This window comes from Oryctolagus cuniculus, chromosome 17 (genome assembly GCF_051225735.1).
Source record: "Oryctolagus cuniculus isolate XC-2025 breed Fujian yellow rabbit chromosome 17, ASM5122573v1, whole genome shotgun sequence".
NCBI lineage: Eukaryota > Metazoa > Chordata > Mammalia > Lagomorpha > Leporidae > Oryctolagus > Oryctolagus cuniculus.
The window spans coordinates 54,173,717-54,193,367 of record NC_142883.1 but is presented as its reverse complement, the minus strand read 5'-3'; the positions used below and the strand labels follow the sequence as shown (position 1 = coordinate 54,193,367).

Genomic DNA, 19,651 nt, shown 5'->3' with positions numbered 1-19,651 from the left:
GGTGCCATCCTCCTTAACCCTCAACTCCCCAGTGGCTTCCTCCGTGCAGGCAAGCAAGCCGCCCCGTGAAAGCGGTTACCAGCAGAGGGCAGCGAAGGGGTTAACTCCCCAGCTCACAGACTGGGAGAAGAGGAGGGAGCCCGGGGTTGGAGGGAGTGCTCTGGGAGCCTGTGCAGCAGGCTGCCTCCAGTTCGCCCTCAGCCCGGGGGAGCCAGGCTCTCAGAGCATTGAGCTTGCTCGGGGTAGCCCTGCCTGTCCTGGCCCCGAATATGGTGACTTAGGAGTTGGCGGCAGGCAGAGTGTCCCCAAAGCCCCCACCAGGCCCTCCGCCCTCAGGGAAGCCGAATGGGGGGGACAGGCACGTTCAACATGGAGAACACACTTGATGATGCTTCTCACCTCTCTCCCCAGAACCTGGGATCCTCATCGCCAAGCAAAAAGCAGAGCAAGGAAAACACCATCACGGTAAGTGACTGGAGTGGGTGCCCCCCAGGCTGGACGGCAAAACAGGTGGGTGGGTGGGTGTGGGGGGGGTGGCGTACTGGGCTGTTGCCATGGCAACTTGCACAAGCCCCGTGTGCACCCAGCCTGGACCTGGGAAAGTTCCCCAGCTCAGATCTGGCTGGAGTTTCTGCCCATCCCCCCCCTCCTCCCTCCTCCCCTCCGTCTGTCAATTTCACATGTCACTTTTTCTCCCATGGCGAACCAATGGAAGGAGGCTGGGTGGGCTGTGCAGGAGCCATTTTTTTGCAGGGCACGTGTGGGAGTGGGTTGAAGGGGGTGGACTGTGCTCTGAGCCAGTGATGTGATGTGAAAATTATAGCCACGGCGGGGTGGCTTTTGTGCAGGGAAACTTCAGCAAGATGTCAAAGTTAAAAGCAAGAGAAAGCATCCTAAGAATAGAGTTCCTGGGAGTTAGGGACGGGCGGCAGGCAATCTTCTGCCTCAAGTGGCCAACCTGCCTTCCAAGCCCCCAAGGTAGGGGCTCAGGAGAGGTGGGGGCTGCATGTGGGTGCCCCCTCCAAGAGGGGAGACTTGGAGAGTCCCCTTGGCTCATGCAGCCAACGACTTGCAGCTTTGAGACATGCATCCAAGGTTTGCTATTTTGGCCCGAGAGCAACAGAAATGCTGGTCACCCCCACAGATAAAACCAGGAGTGGGTGCCTTACCCACCCCAAGTCCCCCGGCTCAAAATCTTGCTGTGGAAGAACAAGGGGGTTAAGCAGGCGAATCCCAGCCATGGCTGTAAGTGGTGCTGCGCGCGCGCGCGTGTGTGTGTGTGTGTGTGTGTGTGTGTACACATGTGGTAGGCGCCAGCAGTGGCCCTGCCGGCTGTCGGAGGTGTCGATGGTAGACTCGACAGGCACTTTGTGTTGTGACTGTGAACTTGGACTCAAGCCAGACATCAGTTCTGTCCTTCAGTGGCCGTGCAGCAGCCTCAGCATTCCCATCTGCAGAATGGACACACGGAGGACGTCGGTGTCGTGGGAAGGGTGCAGGGGCTAAGTGGGTCCCCACGTGTATGCACTTAGCAGAGCCTGGCTCTACACACACACACACACACACACACGATCATCTCCTGTGTAAAGACAGGGAACTTGAGGCTCCAAGGGGCCCCTCTCCCAACTCACCACCCCCCCGGAAGCATCAGGCGTCAAACCCTAGGCCCCCTTGCTGCTGGCCATGCCCCTCTGGAGCTGGCTGGAGTGGTGTGGGTGGGTGACCCCTCTGGATCTCTGTGTGCCAGTGGAGTTTTTTCTTGAGAGCTGGGCAGATGGTTCAGCCTGCTGGGGCAGCAGCAGCCTCCTTGTTACGAGAGGAGCTGGTGAAGGCAGGCAAGCCCCAGGCACAGACAGACCCCACCTCTGAATTGTCACAAGTGCCCCGGAAAGCTGGCTCAAGGCTGGAGCTCCCAGAAGTCTCCTGAATCAGGAGAGGAAGGAGGAGACTCCATCCTGCTGCTTGTCTCCCTGCACCTGCCCCTTCCTCTGTACCCCGTCCTCCTGAGCTCATGGCCTCTGCAGCAGGGAGACGCTCAGAGGGAAGGGATGGGTCCTGAGCTTCCATCTCCCTAGCACACGGGATGAGTGGAACAGCATCGTCCTACGCTGCCTAATTCCCCAGAGCAGAAACTCCGAGGCCTGGGCAGCATGGGGTGGTGTGTCCGGGTCCAGGGGGCAGGCACGGGCGGAGCTCGGTTCTGAGGCTCTGTGCCCCGGGGTTGGTTTTGAAGGCTCAGGCACAGAGCTGACCTGGCAGCCTGGCTCAGCTCTCGGCTCTGCTGTCACCTGTGTAGGGCTGGCAGGGCTATGAGATTGGGAGTGACAGCACCGTGGCAGCTCGCGGCCCGGTGAGACGTGTCAAGATTGGGAGGATTTCAGAAAAGACGACATCAGGGCCACCTGGTCACATCTCGTGGCTTCCTAGTACAGCCAGTCTGAAGCCCCGGAGCCCTGCTGGGAGCCTGGAGGCTGGTGCATACCTTTGGGGGTCTTTTCGTCTCTACTCCCAGGAGCCCCTAGTCCTGGCTTTTCCTCTCCCACATCTCTCCCAGAACAGCGTCCCTGCAGGAGAAAAGTCAAGGCCAGCTTGGCTGCAGCCCACAGTTGTCAAACCGGCTTTCTCCGTGCTGCCTACAGGCCGGGCAAGGGACGAGCCCCACCCACCCCCACCCCCGCGCCCCGGGCCAGGAGCCTCGGGGAGTCCCGCTGCATTTAGCGGCTCTCACACCCGTGGCCAGGTGCCTTGCTGGCTGCTGCTGTCCCCTTGGCTAGGCCCGCCCCACCCCACTCCCGAGAGCCCTTGTGGCCTGGTGGGCACTTCAGCTGCTCGGTGGACACCCCAGCAGGGGAAGCAGGGGGACAGGGCCAGCTGTTCACCTGAGTTGTCCCCTGTTTACTGGAGGCATGGAGAGAAGAGACTTGATCCAAGAGCAAGGATACAGCTGGCTGAGGCTGCTTGAGCCCGAGGGAGGTGGCGGTGGGAGTGGCTGCTGGCACTTGCCCTGAACAGTGCACTCTGGGAGGCATCCTCTCCTTCCTGAGCCCCTACCATGGAGAGGGTGTGGCACACCTACACCTAAGTCTGTTGGAAGAATGTTGTGATGAGTTAGGAGCCCGGCCTCTGGCTCCACCGTTACACGCGTGCTGTGTGCTGTTGCCTAAGTTACTTAACCTCTCTGTGCCTCAGTGCCTTCATCTGTAGGATGGTGATGTGAGGGTGGGCACAGAACTGCCCCAGGATGAGAGTCGTCGGCTTGACTTCATGGCTCTGCTCAGCCTGCAAAGCGCCCCAGTTCATCTCCTTGTTCCCTCTTTCCTACATTGTTCCCCAGGTCCCTGTTGGGCCTCCCCTGGTGGCCATGGCCACGCTGTCCCCCAGTGCACGATGCAGCAGCCCAGCCCTGTCAGCTCTTGCAAACAGCCTCCTGGGCACACGTGCAAGGCCCTCTGTTACCTCGGTTTTGTCCACTCCCTGACTCTGGCCAAGCTGATAGAACCACGGGTGTATCCCGTCCCCCTGCCTGGCCCTGCCCTTGCTCCCTAAGGACCCCACTCTCCCTTCAGGGTTCCTCCCCGTGAATCCCTGACCCGTTCTGCAGCCTCAGCACCACCTACCTGCTTTCTGTAGTGGCAGAGTCAGCCCCAGGTCTCCAGTGACTTCCTTATCCAGCCGCTGGGGACCAACGCTATGGCTTCTGTCTCTGGGCTGCAGACACAGAGAAGCATCTACTTAGCACCCATTGTGTGCCCGGTACCCCATAAACCACAGGGAAAAGATGCTGTCTGCCCCTCATGGTCGGGCCATTGGCAGGGAAGAGAAATGTTAACCAGACCACCACAGGAGCTGTCGTCACAAATGTCCACGTGCAGATGGCTGGGAAGGCGGCACATGGTGCAGGGCACTAGTAGCCATTCAACAAACACTTAAAGGGAAGTGGATGTGCAGATGGCACATCAAACAGCACTAGGTTGAGGGCTCTGGAGTCGAATACTGAATTTCGGTGATCCTTGATATCTTTGGTTAACATGTGGCCAGTGTCCCCTCACCCCCGGTGGGGTTGCCAGGCCAGTGGGATGAGAATGCATGCAAAGTTCTGGGCTGGGGACCTCAGCTAAGGCCCCGGGAACCCCCTCAGTTCTGCACCTCCCCAGAGAGGCTGGCAGGGTGCAGTTCTCCAGATGGCCACCAGGGCCTCAGGGCCCTGAAGGTTTGGGGGAAGACCCTGTGGGTGGGCTGGGAGTGAGAACTCCCCAAACCCGAGTTGACCCAGGCAGTGATGGGCGGGCTGGGTCCCCTGGCCAGTCCATCCGAGGACTCGAGTCCTCACGGAGTGGCAGAAGCGGCAAGATGGTCCTGACCTTCCTTCACTCCTCTGCCCCAACCCAGAGAGCTGTCCTTCTGTGCTGGTGACCGGGTCATTTGTGGGACCTCTCCCCTCCTACAACGATGGCTCTTCCAGTCTCCAGAGCAGATGTCCATCTGGAACCAGGGCTCTGCGTCTGGTTCGAGGCCTTTGAGAGGTGCCCTGGCCCCCCCAGGCCATCAGCATCACCTGGGAGCTCAGGTGAGCTCCAGCCACCTGGGTTTGAACAAGCCCACCAGGTGACTCAAAGGCTCCCCTCCTGTCTCAGCCCACTGCTGGCCAAGCCATGCCTCCTCCTGGCACGGTCAAGTTCTTCTTCCCTGGCCCTGAGCAGTCTGGGGGAGGGGAGATGAAGGAGGAGGGTGTGGCTTACACCTGCCATGAGCATAGTCAGCCCTCCGTAACCATGGGCTCCGTGTCCAGGATTTGACCAGCTGTGGATTGAAAATACCATCCCACCCCCCAATGGCAACAGCAAAAAGACCTTTATCTGTCCTAAACATGGACAGACCCTTTTTCCCTTGTCATTATTCTCTCACAGCGTGGTATATTTACCTAGCATCCGCATTGTGTTAGGTATCCTCAGGAACCCAGGGAGGATTTAACCCATACCCAGAGTGTGAGCAGCTCAGATGCAGATTCTACACCGCTTTATAATCGAGGACCTGAGTGTCTGTGGATTTGGGGACCCACAGGGGTCCTGGAGCCAATGCCCCCCGTGGGTTCTGAGGGTCCACTGGCCCATGGCTCTGCTGGTCACACGCAGTTCACTTTGCTGTCATGGTGACTGTGTCGCTACCTTGGACTGCTCTCGAGCTGCGTTATTAAGCTCAGGAAAGCAGGGTGTGATCAACACTGTTGTCACTGGAACGGCTGGAACCCGAACAAGGGGTTGTGTGCGACTTTGAAATCCATCCCACGTGGCTGGGAGTGTGAGAGAGACAGAGAGAGGGAGACGGAGCTCTTATCTGCTCATTCGCTCCCCCAAATGCCTGTGGCCACCGGGGCTGGGCAGAGGACCTGGAAACTCAGTCCAGATCTCCCCTCTCCCCACTCCCACTATTGGAGCCATCACCGCAGCCTCCCAGGGTATGTGCATGGGCAAAAGCTGGAGTCAGGAGCGGGAGCCCGGCTTAAACTCAGATCCTCCCACGTGGGATACAGATGACTCGACCTGTGTCTCACCTGTGAGGCCGAGCACCTGGGAAGGTGACTTGCCTCTGGACACCCTGGGGGAGTCACCCCCGAAATCAGGGCCTGGGGAAACCATTGCCCAAGGCTAGGCATTGAGAGGCTCTCTGGGTCTCTTTTCCAACTGTGGCCACTGTGGGCCACGATGGCCTGGGTGGCCCAGAATTGCAGGTGTCTGGAGAGAACTGCAGTCCAGGGCTCCCTTGGGCCCCCAGCTTGAGCTCAGCGGAGGGCAGAGCTGTCCATCTCCAGAGTTCTCTGGTCATCCCTGCCCCAGTCCGTCCCTCCAGGCTGGTCCCTGCTCTGCCTCCCACCCCTCTCCCCAGATGTCAGTATCCTAGAAGGGACCCTTCTTTTACCCAGGACAGACATGAGGCTCCCATGGACCGGGAGCCACCCTCAGGCCCCTAAACCTTGAGTTCAATGCCAGCCCACCAAATGGGGCCACTTTATTGAAAAACGCCAGCATGTAGCAACACCAGGTGCCCCATCCTGGCCTGACAGCAGTTGGTGAGAGCCGCTGTGAGTCGGCCCCTGGGACGTAGCTCCATGCGCCTGACCCCTGCCCAAAGCAGAGGCCGATTCCCCCTCCCCCACGCCCCAGTGTTAGCTTCTCTTGACCTTGCTGCCTTGTGTGTTTTGCCTACATCAGCACTGGCATTCTGTGCCCAGGTCTGGGGGTTCTTCCTTGCTCTTCCCTGTACCGTCCGAGGTCTCCCACGGATGCATTGGCTGCAGGCAGCGGGGTAAAGGTGCACAGAGCTCAGGCCCTGCTCCTACAGACCAGGAGAAGAGCGGGGGCTCAAAGCCACGTGAGCAGGAGCCACGGCAGAGCCACCTCCCTAGAGCGGCTAGGGCGGCCACGGGGCCTCAGGAGGTGGCTCAGGTACCCCAGACCTTGCTGCGCTGCCCGCTCCTTGGCCACGGCCAGCGCCCTGGGTGATGATGTGAAGCTGTGTTGGTCCTGTCCTACCTGTGAGATCAGATGCACCAAGGAGCCTCGTGACCTCTGACCTCCACCACACAGTGTCTTCCCTTGGAAGCAAAATCATGTTATCAACTTGTAAGCAGGATGCTGTACATAAATAACCAAATGCGTCTGTAGCATTATAACCCAAATGCTACCCTCCTATAATTCTGTTCTACAGCTTGTCTTTTCCACCCATTTAACAGAGTACCTTGGCACACTCCCCTTATTAATCAATAAGAACTTTCTCACCGTGTCCTTCCCTGTGGATATGATTTCTAGGGGTGTCTGTCTGTCTCAGACTTTGTGTCACCATTCCTACCAGCGACAGGCGGTGGGGTTGTGGTCCAGCCTTTCGTGGCTGTAGATGGTCGTGCCGCACATGTGTGCAGATACTGCTGCAGGGTGCACCTGCAGAAGCGCCATTGCTGGGGCCTAGGGTGCAGATGTTTGCAGCTGTGAGGTTGCCCTGGTTCCCAGATGCCAGCATGGGGCCCATGGCCCCTCATTTGCAGTGCCCATGGCCCTCATTTGCAGTGCTGGCCACTGGAGCATCTGAGTATCTCGTTGCGTGTTCTATCGAGCTGGCCCTACAGGGAGGTCTCTGTCGTGCTGTGTCCAGGGAACCCAGTCTTTCTTGCTCCTCCTCATCCCCCAGTGAAGTTGTTTTCCTGCTCTGTGCCACACAGATAAACTGCGTAACCTTCCCTCACCCGGACACGATGCCGGAGCAGCAACTGCTGAAGCCGACCGAGTGGAGCTACTGTGACTACTTCTGGGTAAGCCCTGCCTCAGTGTCCCCCACCCTGTGGCCCTGAGGACCAGGAGTGGACACCCAGGAGGGGCCCTGGCTCTTCAAGCTGAGGGTCTCCTCCTACCGGAGCATGCGAGACCAGTGGTCAATTTGGGAACCGTGGCAAGAACTGAAGACCGTCTCGGGGTCCAGACCATGGTCTGAATGGAGCGAGTTATCAGAGCAGAAGCTGAGCCAGAAGGCGGGGTAGCCATGGGGCGCTGACTTCCCAGCTCGGGGAAGGCAGGAGACCGCAGTCAGCCTCTGTGCATGGTCTGGGCTTCGCACCGGCTCCGCCACTGCTCTGACTTGGGACTGAGCCTCACCGTTCCCATCCAGGTCACGAGGAGGACCCTCAGCCAGGGATCTCTGGCGAGCTCCGGCTTTGGTCATTCTCAGGCCCCAGACTTTCTGCAGATCGTTTCACAGACACAGGGTTTCAGTTTTGCAAGGTGACAGACAGGCCTGTGAGTGGATGGTGGTGTTGGATGCACCACGGTGTGAGTGAATTTAATGCCACCAAACTGAACACTTGCACCTTCTGAAAATGGTGAAGTTGTGTCTGTGTGTCTTACCACAGTTAAAATACATGCATAGATTTGTTAAAACATTGACTTGTTTATTTGAAAGACGAGGTGACAGGAGAAGGGAGGGAAGGTGGAAGAGAAAGAGAGCTATCTTCCATCTACTGGCTCACCTCCCAAAAGACTACAACAGCCAAGGCTAGGCAAGGCCAAAGCCAGGAGCCAGGAACTCCATCCAGGTTTCCCATGTGGATGGCAGGGACCTAAGTACTTGGGCCATCTTCTGCTGCTTTCCCAGATGCATTAGCAGGGCGCTGGATCAAAAGCAGAGCACTCAGGACATGAACCAACACTCTGATATGGGATGCCCACATTGTAGATAGTGGCTTAACCCGCTGTGCCAATGTTCACCCCAGATTTTTCTTTTTTTTTTCTTTTTCTTTTTTTTTTTTTTGGACAGGCAGAGTGGACAGTGAGAGAGAGAGAGAGACAGAGAGAAAGGTCTTCTTTTGTCATTGGTTCACCCTCCAATGGCCGCCGCAGACGGCGCAGTGTGGCCGGCGCACCACGCTGATCCAAAGGCAGGAGCCAGGTGCTTCTCCTGGTCTCCCAAGGGGTGCAGGGCCCAAGCACTTGGGGCATCCTCCACTGCACTCCCTGGCCACAGCAGAGAGCTGGCCTGGAAGAGGGACAACCGGGACAGAATACGGCGCCCCAACCGGGACTAGAACCCGGTGTGCCAGTGCCGTAAGGCGGAGGATTAGCCTAGTGAGCCGCGGCGCCGGCCCACCCCAGATTTTTCAAAAGGTGTGCAGAATCCTGAATCTCAGAAACTCTAGGAATCCTTGAGTGTTTACATTTTCTTTATTTTTTTAAAAAAAGATTGATTTATTTATTTGAGAGGCAGAGTTACAGACAGAGAGAGGTCTTCCATCCCCTGGCTCACTTCACAAATGGCCACAGTGGCAGAGCTGAACCGATCCAAAGCCAGCTTTATCCTGGTCTCCCACGAGAGTACAGGGGCCCAGCCATTTGGGCCATCTTCCACTGATTTCCCAGGCACATTAGCAGGGAGCTGGATCAGAAGAGGAACAGCTGGGACTCGAACTGGCACACACATGGGCTGCTGGCACTGCAGGCGGCAGCTTTACTCACTACGCCACAGCGCCAACCCGTGTTCACACTTTAAGTCAGCAATGACCTTCAAGATTGAGACCCCTCCTTGTAGAATCAGATGCAATGGTTGCCCAGCCTTGTGCATTGCCCACTTCAGGAAGAAGTCTGCAAACACCCTGAGGAACAAGAAACAAATAGTTGTCACCACCGTGCAGAATCAATCATCCGTCCTTTTCTGGTTTCTTTCTCCAAATCATTCCCATTTCAGCAGATGTCTGATAAGTGGTTCCTGCGGCTCCCCAAGTAGAGATGGTGCCTTTCGGCCCCGCTGTGTGGCTTCCAGGATGAGATCTGTGTAGAGGTTCCCTAAATAATGTCAGAAGCTCTGGCTTGGGCATAGACAGACTGGGGAGGGGGCCCAGAGACCGAGCAGGAGCCAGAGTGTGGAAACTGAAACTTGTAGGCCCTGATAAGGATGTTGGAGTTTATGCTGTTTGCAAGGGGAGGCTGTTGGAGCCCCCAGTCCATCCACACACACACACACACACACACACACACACACACTTATTTGAAAGGCAGAGAGACAGAGGTCTTCCATCCACTGGTTCATTCCCCAAACGCCTGCAGCAGCCAGGGCTGAACTAGGCCAAAACCAAGAGTCCAGACGACATCTGGGTCTCCAGCGTCTCCCATGTGGGTGGCAGGAACCCAAGCACCTTTGGCAGGGCTGTCTGTTGCTATTTCCCAAGTGAATTAGCAGGAAGCTGAATTGGCAATGGAACAGCCAAGACGCGAGCCGGCACTCCTGTAGAAGCTGACCGCATCCCAAGGAGCGCTTTAACCCGCTGCACCACGCCACCCACCCCTGGGGGAGGGTTTTAAGCAGAAGTAGGGTGGGCTATGGTTTCTGTGTGTCACGCATGCGGGAGTGGAAGCTGAGAGGGGGGTGCAGAAAGGCTGGAAGGATGGTGGCAGCCACAGAGATCAGAGACGTAGCCGGATTAGGAAGTCAGCCCTGGAAGAGGGTGCAGCAGGTGGAACATTCCGGGGAGTGCGGTGTAAGCCCCAGGTAATGGGGCAGATCAGCGTGCAGAGGTTTGGAGGAGCCGTGGCAGCTGGAGGGAGCATTCGGTCCCGTGCCCTGGTCACAGCATTCGAGCAAGTGGCGCTTTTGAGTTCTCGTCTTCATTCCTCTCCCCTGGAGACTCTCGTGCTCGCTCGGAGCTTTTCATCTCCTGGCCACCAAGGCCTTGTCCTTAAATAGAACTTCCTGTCTCCTGACACCATCATTAAGGCTCGTGGCTTTCTGGCTGCTTCTCCCTGGAGACGGTGAATCACGGAGCCTGTCGGGTTGGAAGGGAGGCAGACCTGGGCTCAGTGTTTCCAATGGGGTTTGCTTTTTCAACAAAATGGGGTGTTCACGAGTGACACGCACCCATCTTCGTTGTGCATGGAGAATCTTAGAGCATGGAGTTTTCTCACTGTCACGGTGTTAGGGACCCTGTGACAGACAGGACAGACAGGAGTAGGGTTGGGCCGGAACACCCTTCATCTACCCAACAGTGGTCAGCAGGGTTTCTGCAAGGGCCCCTGCCCCCTTTCTTTTCACCCACGTGTCTGGTCTGGAGGGGGCTCAGGGATGCAGCCCAGCCCTGTTTCCAAGGGTGGGCAACACAGCCCAGGACGTGACCCTGTCACCCATGGCTGAACTGAGCTGAGAGCCTGGGTCTTGGCGGGCGCTGGGACAGAGGGCTCACCATGACCTCTCTGTGACATCAAAGCCTATTCCTCCCTCTTCCATGGAGGCTCTGAGCATTTGACCCTGGATTCCTGCTGGGGAAGGCCGTGATGGGGGAGAACACTTGTAGGTGGCGGCGATGGCGGCCAGGGGCTGGAGCAGCTCTGTGAGCTAACTCTCTTCAGGCGGATGCCAGGATGGATGTCCCGGGGCGGGGGGGGGGAGGCCGTGCTGCGGGTGCCAGGCAGGAGGTGGGGTGCAACAGAAGTATGCAGCTGTACTTGAGGAAGTGCAGGAAACAACAAAACTCATTTAATGTTGAAATTTTAAGAATCGGTGCTTGAAAAACGAATTGGGTTCGAAATTTCTATTTTGTTAACTTGGCCATCTTCCCCAGATCTCAATTTATTTGTTTATTTATTTATGACAGGCAGAGTTAGACAGTGAGAGAGAGAGAGAAAGGTCTTCTCTCCATTGGTTCACCCCCCAAATGGCCGCTGCAGCTGGTATGCATCGCACTGATCCAAAGCCAAGAGCCAGGTGCTTCTCCTGGTCTCCCATGTGGGTACAGCGCCCAAGCACTTGGGCCATCCTCCATTGCCTTCCCAGGCCACAGCAGAGAGCTGGCCTGGAAGAGGAGCAACCAGGACAGAACCAGCGCCCCAGCCAGGACTAGAACCCGGAGTACCAGCGCCGCAGGCAGAGGATTAGCCTAGTGAGCCACGGCGCCGGCTGTTTATTTTTAAGTAGCTAACAGTGGGCGCTGCTAGTTGAGTGCTTACGGTGTGCTGGGCCTGGTGCTAAGCCACTCATATACGTGTGTCATTCATCCCGAAATGAGGGTAGAAGGCTGGTGCCATGGTGGCCCCGTTGTGCAGCTTGGGAGCAAGCAAAGGCCTGGCCCAGGGTTACCCAGCTAGGAATTCAGTGCTGGCCCCAGCCTTTTCCACCCTGGCTTCCCTTCCGGCCAGGTTCTCCCCCTAGGGCTGCCGCTAGGACCATTGGATTTTCTGTACTGGAACCATCTCTGCGGGTGTGTGGGAAGAAGTTACTGCCGCAGTAACAAGTGCAAGAAGCTGGTAGGAGACAGGATGGTGCCCAGAGCCACCCACAGGCTGTCCCAGTGTAGCGGCAGAGCCCCAAGATTCCCCAAAGGACCACGCCAGGTGCAGCTGCCCCCTGGCTGGGGGTTCTGGGCTACTGGGGTTCACCTCCTGTGCCTCAGTCACCCACCCTTCTTCCTTGTTGTCCCCAGGTGGGGAGAGCTAAGGAGTGCATCAGTCTCAGTCTGCCTGTGTTACTGTAACAGAACCCGGGCCCTTGGTGATTCGTAATTACCTGGGTTTTGCTTGGCTTATGGCTGAGAATTCCACGCAAAGATGCTGGGGTCAGCTGAAGGCCTTCTTGCTTCATCAGCCCCTGAGAGGGGGTCAGAGAGGGCCTACCGTGGTTTTGTGAGAAATCCACTCCCGTGATTGCTACATTAATCCACTCAGGAGGCACCGGCATTGCAGCAACTAAAAAAATCCCATATGGACGCTGGTTCAAGTCCCAACTGCTCCACTTCCAGTGCAGCTCTCTGCTATGGCCTGGGAAAGCAGTGGAAGATGGCCCAAGTCCTTGGGCCCCTGCATCTGCATGGGAGACCTGGAAGAAGCTCCCGGCTCCTGGCTTCAGATGGGCCCAGCTCCTGCCGTTGTTGCCCTTTGGGGAGTGAATCAGTGAATGGAAGATCTTTCTCTGTTTTTGTCTCTCTCTCCATTCAAATAAATAAATCTTTTACAAATCCACTCGTGAGAGCCAAGTCCTCATGACCGACGCCTCTCTAGGGCCCCGCCTGTCTACACTGCTGCCTGGGGGATTGAGGTTCCAGTACAGGAGCTTAGGGTGGCAGGGACTGTTCCAACCCTGGCCACTCCACACAGCACCGTGGGATGGACGGGGACCCCTGCCGTGGGGGCGGCTGGGGGCGGGGCTGCCAGGTGCAGCTGGTTCTCCCTGGGTGCATGCCCCCCCAACCTGAACTGTGCTTCTGTCTCCCTCGCAGGCTGATAAGAAGGACCCCCAGGGCAACGGCACTGTGGCCGGGTTCGAGCTGCTGCTTCAGAAGCAACTAAAGGGCAAGCAGATGCAGAAGGAGATGTCCGAGTTCATCCGGGAAAGGTGACACGGCGGCCCCTCCCGGCCCCTCCCAGCCCCGCACACCCAGCCTCCTAGGAGCGAGAGACTCAGGGCTCTGGGGCAGATCTGGCCAACGGATGTGTGGCTTTGCCCTGTGTCGTATGTTTAAATACTCAGACCCACGTGTTTTTCTAATTGGGTAAAATCTGGATAGCTGAGAAAGCAGAAGGGTTGGCAGGATGGCCGACTCATCCCTCACACAGCAGCAGCTGGGGCTTCGTGGCGACTGCCCCTGCACAGGAGCCACGTGCTGCACTTTGCCACAGTCCCCACCACTCCCAACTGTCTCCCACCTACATAGACTGTGCGACCCCATTTTTTACCTCATTAGAAGCACTGTCCCTTCCCGTTACCCCAAAGGGAATGTTTCATTTCGATTTGACTTGGAGCCAAAACTGTGTCCCCCAGGCCAGGGGAAACAGAACTCCCCACCTCCACCCCTACCACCCCTGCCTTCAGGGGTTAGGACAGAGTTTGCTAACAGAGCTGAAGAAGCAGTATAATCAAAATGGACAGAAGTAGGGAAAGTTACAAAGAGGAAGAAACATCCTCCCAATCTCTCCAAGTTCTGAGACTCTCTCAAGCACCCAGACACACACACACCCACGTGCACACACCTCCACATGTGTGCACACACGCACCTTCATACCTGCACATACACTCCACACATGCACAGACCTATTCCCACATGGGTACACATGTACACATTTGCACATATCACCCTGCGTGTGCATACACACACATGCAGATGTGTGAACACACATCGGCACACAGTTGCATATATGCACACCTGCACACATCGCCATGTGTGCATACATGTACACACGTGTGAACACACACCTGCACACACAACCCCACATGTGCACATACATATAGGTTTCCAAGTGGCATTTCCAAGGCATATGGGAGATATTTGTAGTAAATGACAGCATCTTTTTTAAATATCTCTTTTTTTATTATAACCACAATAATCGAATAATAATGCTTTGGCATTTTAAAGCAGTCCCTTTCGTTGGGAGACCTATTTCCTATTTGTGTAATCCAGTCTTCATGTTATGACCCATTAAACCGGGTTGCCTGGCTCAGGTGTGAGAAAACAAAAGCGTAAAACGGGCAGAGGGAAAGAGGACTGTAAAAGCCAGAGCCTGGCCAGGCTGTGGTTTCTGTTTCCAAAGCAGCACGTGTTAGCAGGCACGTGGAATCTGCCACTGCAGAGCCCTTGTGGTCTTCCCTGAGGACACACAGACCCCCGTCACTTCTCCCAGTCCAACCTGGGCTCCCCTAGGGCAGGCCCAGGTGCAGATGTGGAGTGCGTGTGTGGCTAGGGGACAGACCCTGGGCTGCTGTGGCCATGGCTTAGGGAAGCAGAGCATGGTGGAGGAGGAGCTGCAGGTGCTGGAGCTGGATCTGCTGCCTAGAGAGGTCTCTTGGTCACAGTCTGCAGGTGCAGGCTGGCAGTCCCCAGGATCCCAGCAGCAGGAGGGGAGAGGAAGTGACAGGTCAGTCGGCCTAGGTCAGAGGATGCAGAGACAGGCAAGAGGAGGAGCGGAGAGCAAGGCCGTGCGAGGAGGAACCGGAGTGAGCGTCTTGATGCCAAATGATGCAGTAGTTATTAACCAGAGCACCTCCACCAGACTGAGTCAGCACTGCTGACGGCTCCAGTGTCAGGGGCTCTTCTCTGGGGCCGGCTGCAAGTGTGGTGAGCTCAGCTCCCATCTCCTACCGCAGCCCAGGGGTCAGCTTAGGTGGACAATGATAGTTTGACAACACACTTGACACGGCTATGCCGGGTGATCTAGAAGGTTCTGCCCACCGGAGGCCACAGCCAAGGCAGCTGCCCTCTCCTGGGAAGCAGACTGCAGCTCTGGATGCTGTCTGGTTTCCATGGAAACGCTGGTCCCCTATGGACTTGACGGAGATGTGAGGGTGGGGGTGGGGGAGACCCCAGGGAGAGGTTCTGCTCCTGCTTCTGAGGGTCAAGGCTGTCGGGGAGGTTCTGTTGTTGTTGGGGGGGGGGTCCCTAAACCCAGAGTTCTGGGGCTAGGAGGGAGAGGGAGCCACACAGACCCTGATGGTCCATCACAAATTGCATTCACTCACTTAAGGGCCGTCACATGTCCTACCCTGGGCCAGGAGCTGTGCCAATGACAGCTCCAAACCCCAATGCCCTAGAAGATAGGCAGAAATGTTCCATTGTACAGTGAGGTGAGAGCAATTAAGGCCATTTCATTCGTTTGTTTATTCAACAAATATTTGGTTTTTAAAAAGATTTGTATATTTATTTGAAAGGCAGACTTACAGAGAGAGAGAGAGACAGAGACAGAGCGAGATCTTCCATCTGTTGGTTCACTCTCTAAATGGCCACAATAGCCAGGGCTGGGCCAGGTCGAAGCCAGGATTCTGGTGCCCCATCTGGGTCTCCCACATGGGTGGCAGGGGCCTAAGCACTTGGGCCATCCTCCACTACCTTCCCAGGTGCATTAGCAGAGAGCTGGATTGGAAGCAGAGCAGCCAGGACTCGAACCAGCACCTGTATGGGATGCTGGCACCACAGCTCGCAGCTTCACCACGCCACAACTCCAGCTCCTCAATAGATAGTTATTAAGCACCTGCTGTGTGTCTGGTGGACAGATGGGAGCCACACACTGTCAGAGCTCACACGCAGGTTCTTTTTTTTAAGATTTATTTTTATTTATTTGAAATAGTTACAGAGAGAGGTAGAGACAGAGAGAGAGAAAGAGAGATTGATCGATCTTCCATCCACTGGTTCACTCCCCAAATGGCTGCAATGGCTGGAGCTGAGCCAATCTGAAACCAGGAGCCAGGAGCTTCTTCCGGGTCTCTCATGTGGGTGCAGGGGCCCAAGGACTTGGGCCATCTTCCATTGCTTTCCTAGGTCATAGCAGAGAGCTGGATCGGAAGAGGAGCAGCGGGGACTAGAACCGGCACCCATATAGGATGCCAGTGCTTCAGGGCAGGGCTTTAACCCACTGTGCCACAGTGCCGGCCCCACACGTGGGTTCTTGATGTGGCCTACATGCTCCCCAACCGTCTGTCACTGGAGAGCTGATGTGTTGGGTTTCCTTCCTTTGCAGGATAAAGATCGAAGAAGAGTATGCGAAGAACCTTGCTAAGCTCTCCCAGAACTCCTTGGCTGCCCAGGAGGAAGGGTGAGTTGGGAGGAGAGTGATGGGAGCAGAGAGGAGAAGGGGCACGGAGGAAGTGGATTCCCTTTCCACCTATGGTTGATCACTGGCGTCGGCGCACATTGGGGGAGGGGAGGTGGAGATTCCCATAGGAGTGATTCAAGGTGGGTGCCGTGCCTCCAGGTGTGCACCTGTACCTCCAGGCGGGCTCACAAGGCTCAAGCTAGGCACTCATAAGTCAATATGTGCACCTGTGGCTCAAGGTGGCACTCATGGCTCAAGTTGTGTGCCCGTGGTCCAAGGTGTGGGCATCCACCATCAAGGAGGGCACTTCCACATTGTCTTCTCTCTCTGGAAGCCAAGACCCTCCTGCCTGTCCCCTGGCACCTGGGTAGCAGCCTCTAAGCACCCCGCCCTGCTCCCCTTCCTCTGAGGCAGGCTGGGAAGAGCCTGGGTGTGAGAGGATTTTACGCCTAGTGCCTTATTGGAAATCTCTCCTGTGGGCCTGAGACCCAGGCTCCCTTAGCCGGCACCAGCTGTAACTGTGCAGACCTGCTGGCCTGGGCGATACAGCCCGAGCCTCCCAGGCACTCACGGATCCCTAGAAGAAGCATCCTGTGTGCTGTGAGGTAGCAAAGTCCATGCCCTCCTGCACCACTGGCGGGAATGTGAAGGGTGCAGGCCCCATGGAAAACAGCTGGGCAGTTACTCAAATAGTGGAGCACTGAATTATCATATGACCCAGCCATTCCACATGTACATGTATGAGGACAAGCCTTCACGGGGCTCGTATATGCACAGTGGAGAGCTGTGGATCCATGATGGAGTATTATCCACCCATAAAAAAGGAGCGGACCCCCGATGCTTGCTGCTATGTGGATGACCCTCAAAAACATTAGGCTAAGGAAAAGCCAGACGCAAAAAGTCCCATTGTATAAGATTCCAATCAATTGTTGATTATTGATTATTCCAGAATAATCAAACCCAGAGAGACCAAGCAGATTGCTGGCCCCCAGGGACTGGAGGAGAGGCGTGGGGGAATGACTGCTTAATGGCCGTGGGGCTTTCTCTAAGGGTGCACCTGTCTGTTCAGGCTGCTTAACAGAATGCCACCGATGGGGTGGCTTCAGTTTATTTTTGCATGGTCTGGAGGCTGGAAGTGCAAGATCAAGTTGCCAGCAGGGTTGGTGTCTGGGGAGGGCTCTCCCAGAGGGTTGCAGACGCCGTCTTCTCTCTGCATGCTCACCTGACTTCCCCTCCGTGTGTGCAAGGGGTTGGGAGAGTGCGAGCCAACTCAGGGGTCCCTTCCAATAAGGACACGAACCCCATCAGATCACGGCCTCCACCACTGGGACCTCGTATAACCTTCCCCAGACGACAGCGACACCGGGGCCAGGGCTTCCACATTTAAATATGGGGGAGAGGCAGTGGGAATGCAAACTTTCAAGGTGTGGAAAGTGTGTGGGCTGTAGGTAGAGGTGATGGTTACACAACCTTGCAGACCTGAGGGTGGTAGAGCGAGTGTAATAAGACTTTGACCTCAATAAAAACAATAGGCCCTCAGGAGGTTTGCATAGAAAGGGTGGTCCCTTTCCTCTCTGGCCTGTGCTGGTCTCAGTTGGGATTCATGCTGCAGGGGGAGTTGAAGCCCTGAGGACTGTCAGAGAGCTATGATGGTAAACACAGATCTACAGGCCTTTAGGGGATAGAGACTCTGCCAGCCAAATGTGGCTTTGATTAAAGCCTCTGCATGGGCTCACGGTGCAGCCAAGTGGTCTCCCCCGATGGCTTTCACCAACCCAGCCGGCCACGGAGCCAGTGTCTTTTCCCTGGGCTCAGTGGGTTCCTTGCTGTCCACTTCTGCTCCCTGCACCAGGGCCAAGATGGGGGACCAAAAGGGGCATGGAGGGGAGCAGCCTTTGCGGCCTGGGAAGGGGGTTTGCCCCAGGATCCCCATGCCCTGCATCCACTCGGCTGCTCCTGAGTCTTCCGGCTTCCACTCCCCGGCCTGGGCTGCGGCCAAGGACACTGTGTCCTGCCAACAGGCACAGCGTATGCTGCTAACTCGAGCCGCCCAGCTCCTCACCCCGGGCCTGCACCGCCGTGCCGTCAACCCGTGCATGTGCAGACACCAGCACTCTAACACAGGCTCCCACACGTATGCACCTGTACGTGAGCATGTAGCCTGTCGTCCTTGCACACACACACACACTCCTACCAGCAAGCCCCAGGGCATGTGTGTGAGGCTCCTACACACACACAACAGTGGGCAGCAGTACTGTTCTGCATATACACATGGCTTTGGACGTGTGACCTGGGCAGTCCAGCTAAGACACTTGCAAAGTGCGAGGCTGCAGCTTAGAAACGTGGGGCTGCAGACAAGATGCTGATCCCGGAGACCTGAGCTTCGTTTGCAACCCCAGTGCTGCGTTGAGAGGAGATTTCACAGGACATGTGCACATTGGTGGATATACAGAATTAGATTATTTATTCTGCCTTCAGTTCTTCTCTCCTGGGTGGAAAGCAAATGGAATTGTGGTCTTTCCTGGCTTGGCAGTTATGACAGTAATATGCATTTTGATTAGACGTGCCTCAAATTGTAGGTGGGAACAGAAATCTTGGGGGTGGTTTTTTTTTTCCTTAACCTCTTAGCAGATGAGAAATGTCTCTTCAAATGAGAGAATTTACAAGTTGCACTTTTTTTTCTGAATTTTGAGGGGCCCCATGGACCTGGGAGACTGGGGAGGGGGAGACAGGTGTGGGGCATGCCGGCTGGAGGGGTGTCTCCCGCTCAGGAACGGGCCGCGCGCCCTGCTGGCTGGCGGCTCTGCTCGCACAGACCCTGGGCAGCTCCCGGGGCCTTCCTGCAGCTTCCGCAGCCCTGGTGTGTCCCTTCTGCAGGCCACTGCTGGCACACACGCCCTGCTCCCCTTCCTTTCATCACGGGCCCGCTGCTAAGACCGCTTCTGCAGGCTTAGTGCTGTGTGGGCTTGCCCTTTGGAGCACATACTTGTGGGTGTGGGTGGCGAGGGGGGTGCGGGGGGATAGGCCAAGGTTCTCTTCCTCCCTGTGGGACCCACTTGTCTCTGCACCATTGGTTAAAAAGGCTGTCCATTCCCCTCACGCTACACATCCATCTCCCAGATCTGCGTGACCCCACCGTCCGCCCCCTGTACCTGCAGGTTCTCCATCCTCAGCTTCAACCAGCCATGGATCCAAATTATTTGGAAAGAAAAAAAAAAAAAAAAAAAAACGAAGTTGTGCCTCCTCCCCGTGGACAGACTTTTTTGCCATCTCGTTATTCCCCGCACCGTACAGTATCTCTGCTGTTGCCGTAGCAATCATACTGTGTTCTCAAAGTCATCTAGAAATGATTCCAAGTATCCAGGAGGGTGGTGGTGTAGATTGTAGGCACACATCATGTCATATTGTATAAGGCGCTTGAGCACCTGCAGATCTGGGTGTCTGGGAACCAAGGCCCCCAAGGCCTGATTGTATGGGGTCCCGCTGACCTGTGTACCTGCCGTGGCTCCCCCTTTACCCACCTTTTGCCTCAAATGGGGCCCAGGCACCCACAGGGTGCACAGCATCTTTAAGCACAGATCACCATCAGCAGCTTGGATCACTCC

At 56.3% G+C, this 19,651-nt stretch overlaps 1 protein-coding gene across 8 annotated transcripts in view; it reads left to right on the top strand.

Moving 5' to 3' along the window:
* The window catches only part of GAS7 (growth arrest specific 7), a 247,581-nt gene that overhangs the window by 215,877 nt on the left and 12,053 nt on the right, over positions 1 to 19,651 (top strand). For all 8 annotated transcript variants that reach the window (XM_089318380.1, XM_051824485.3, XM_051824489.3 and 5 more), the window contains 4 exons: positions 412 to 465; positions 7,214 to 7,303; positions 12,743 to 12,858; positions 15,972 to 16,046. In XM_089318380.1, coding sequence (XP_089174506.1) covers positions 412 to 465; positions 7,214 to 7,303; positions 12,743 to 12,858; positions 15,972 to 16,046 — 335 coding nt within the window. The remainder of the gene's footprint in view (positions 1 to 411; positions 466 to 7,213; positions 7,304 to 12,742; positions 12,859 to 15,971; positions 16,047 to 19,651) is intronic.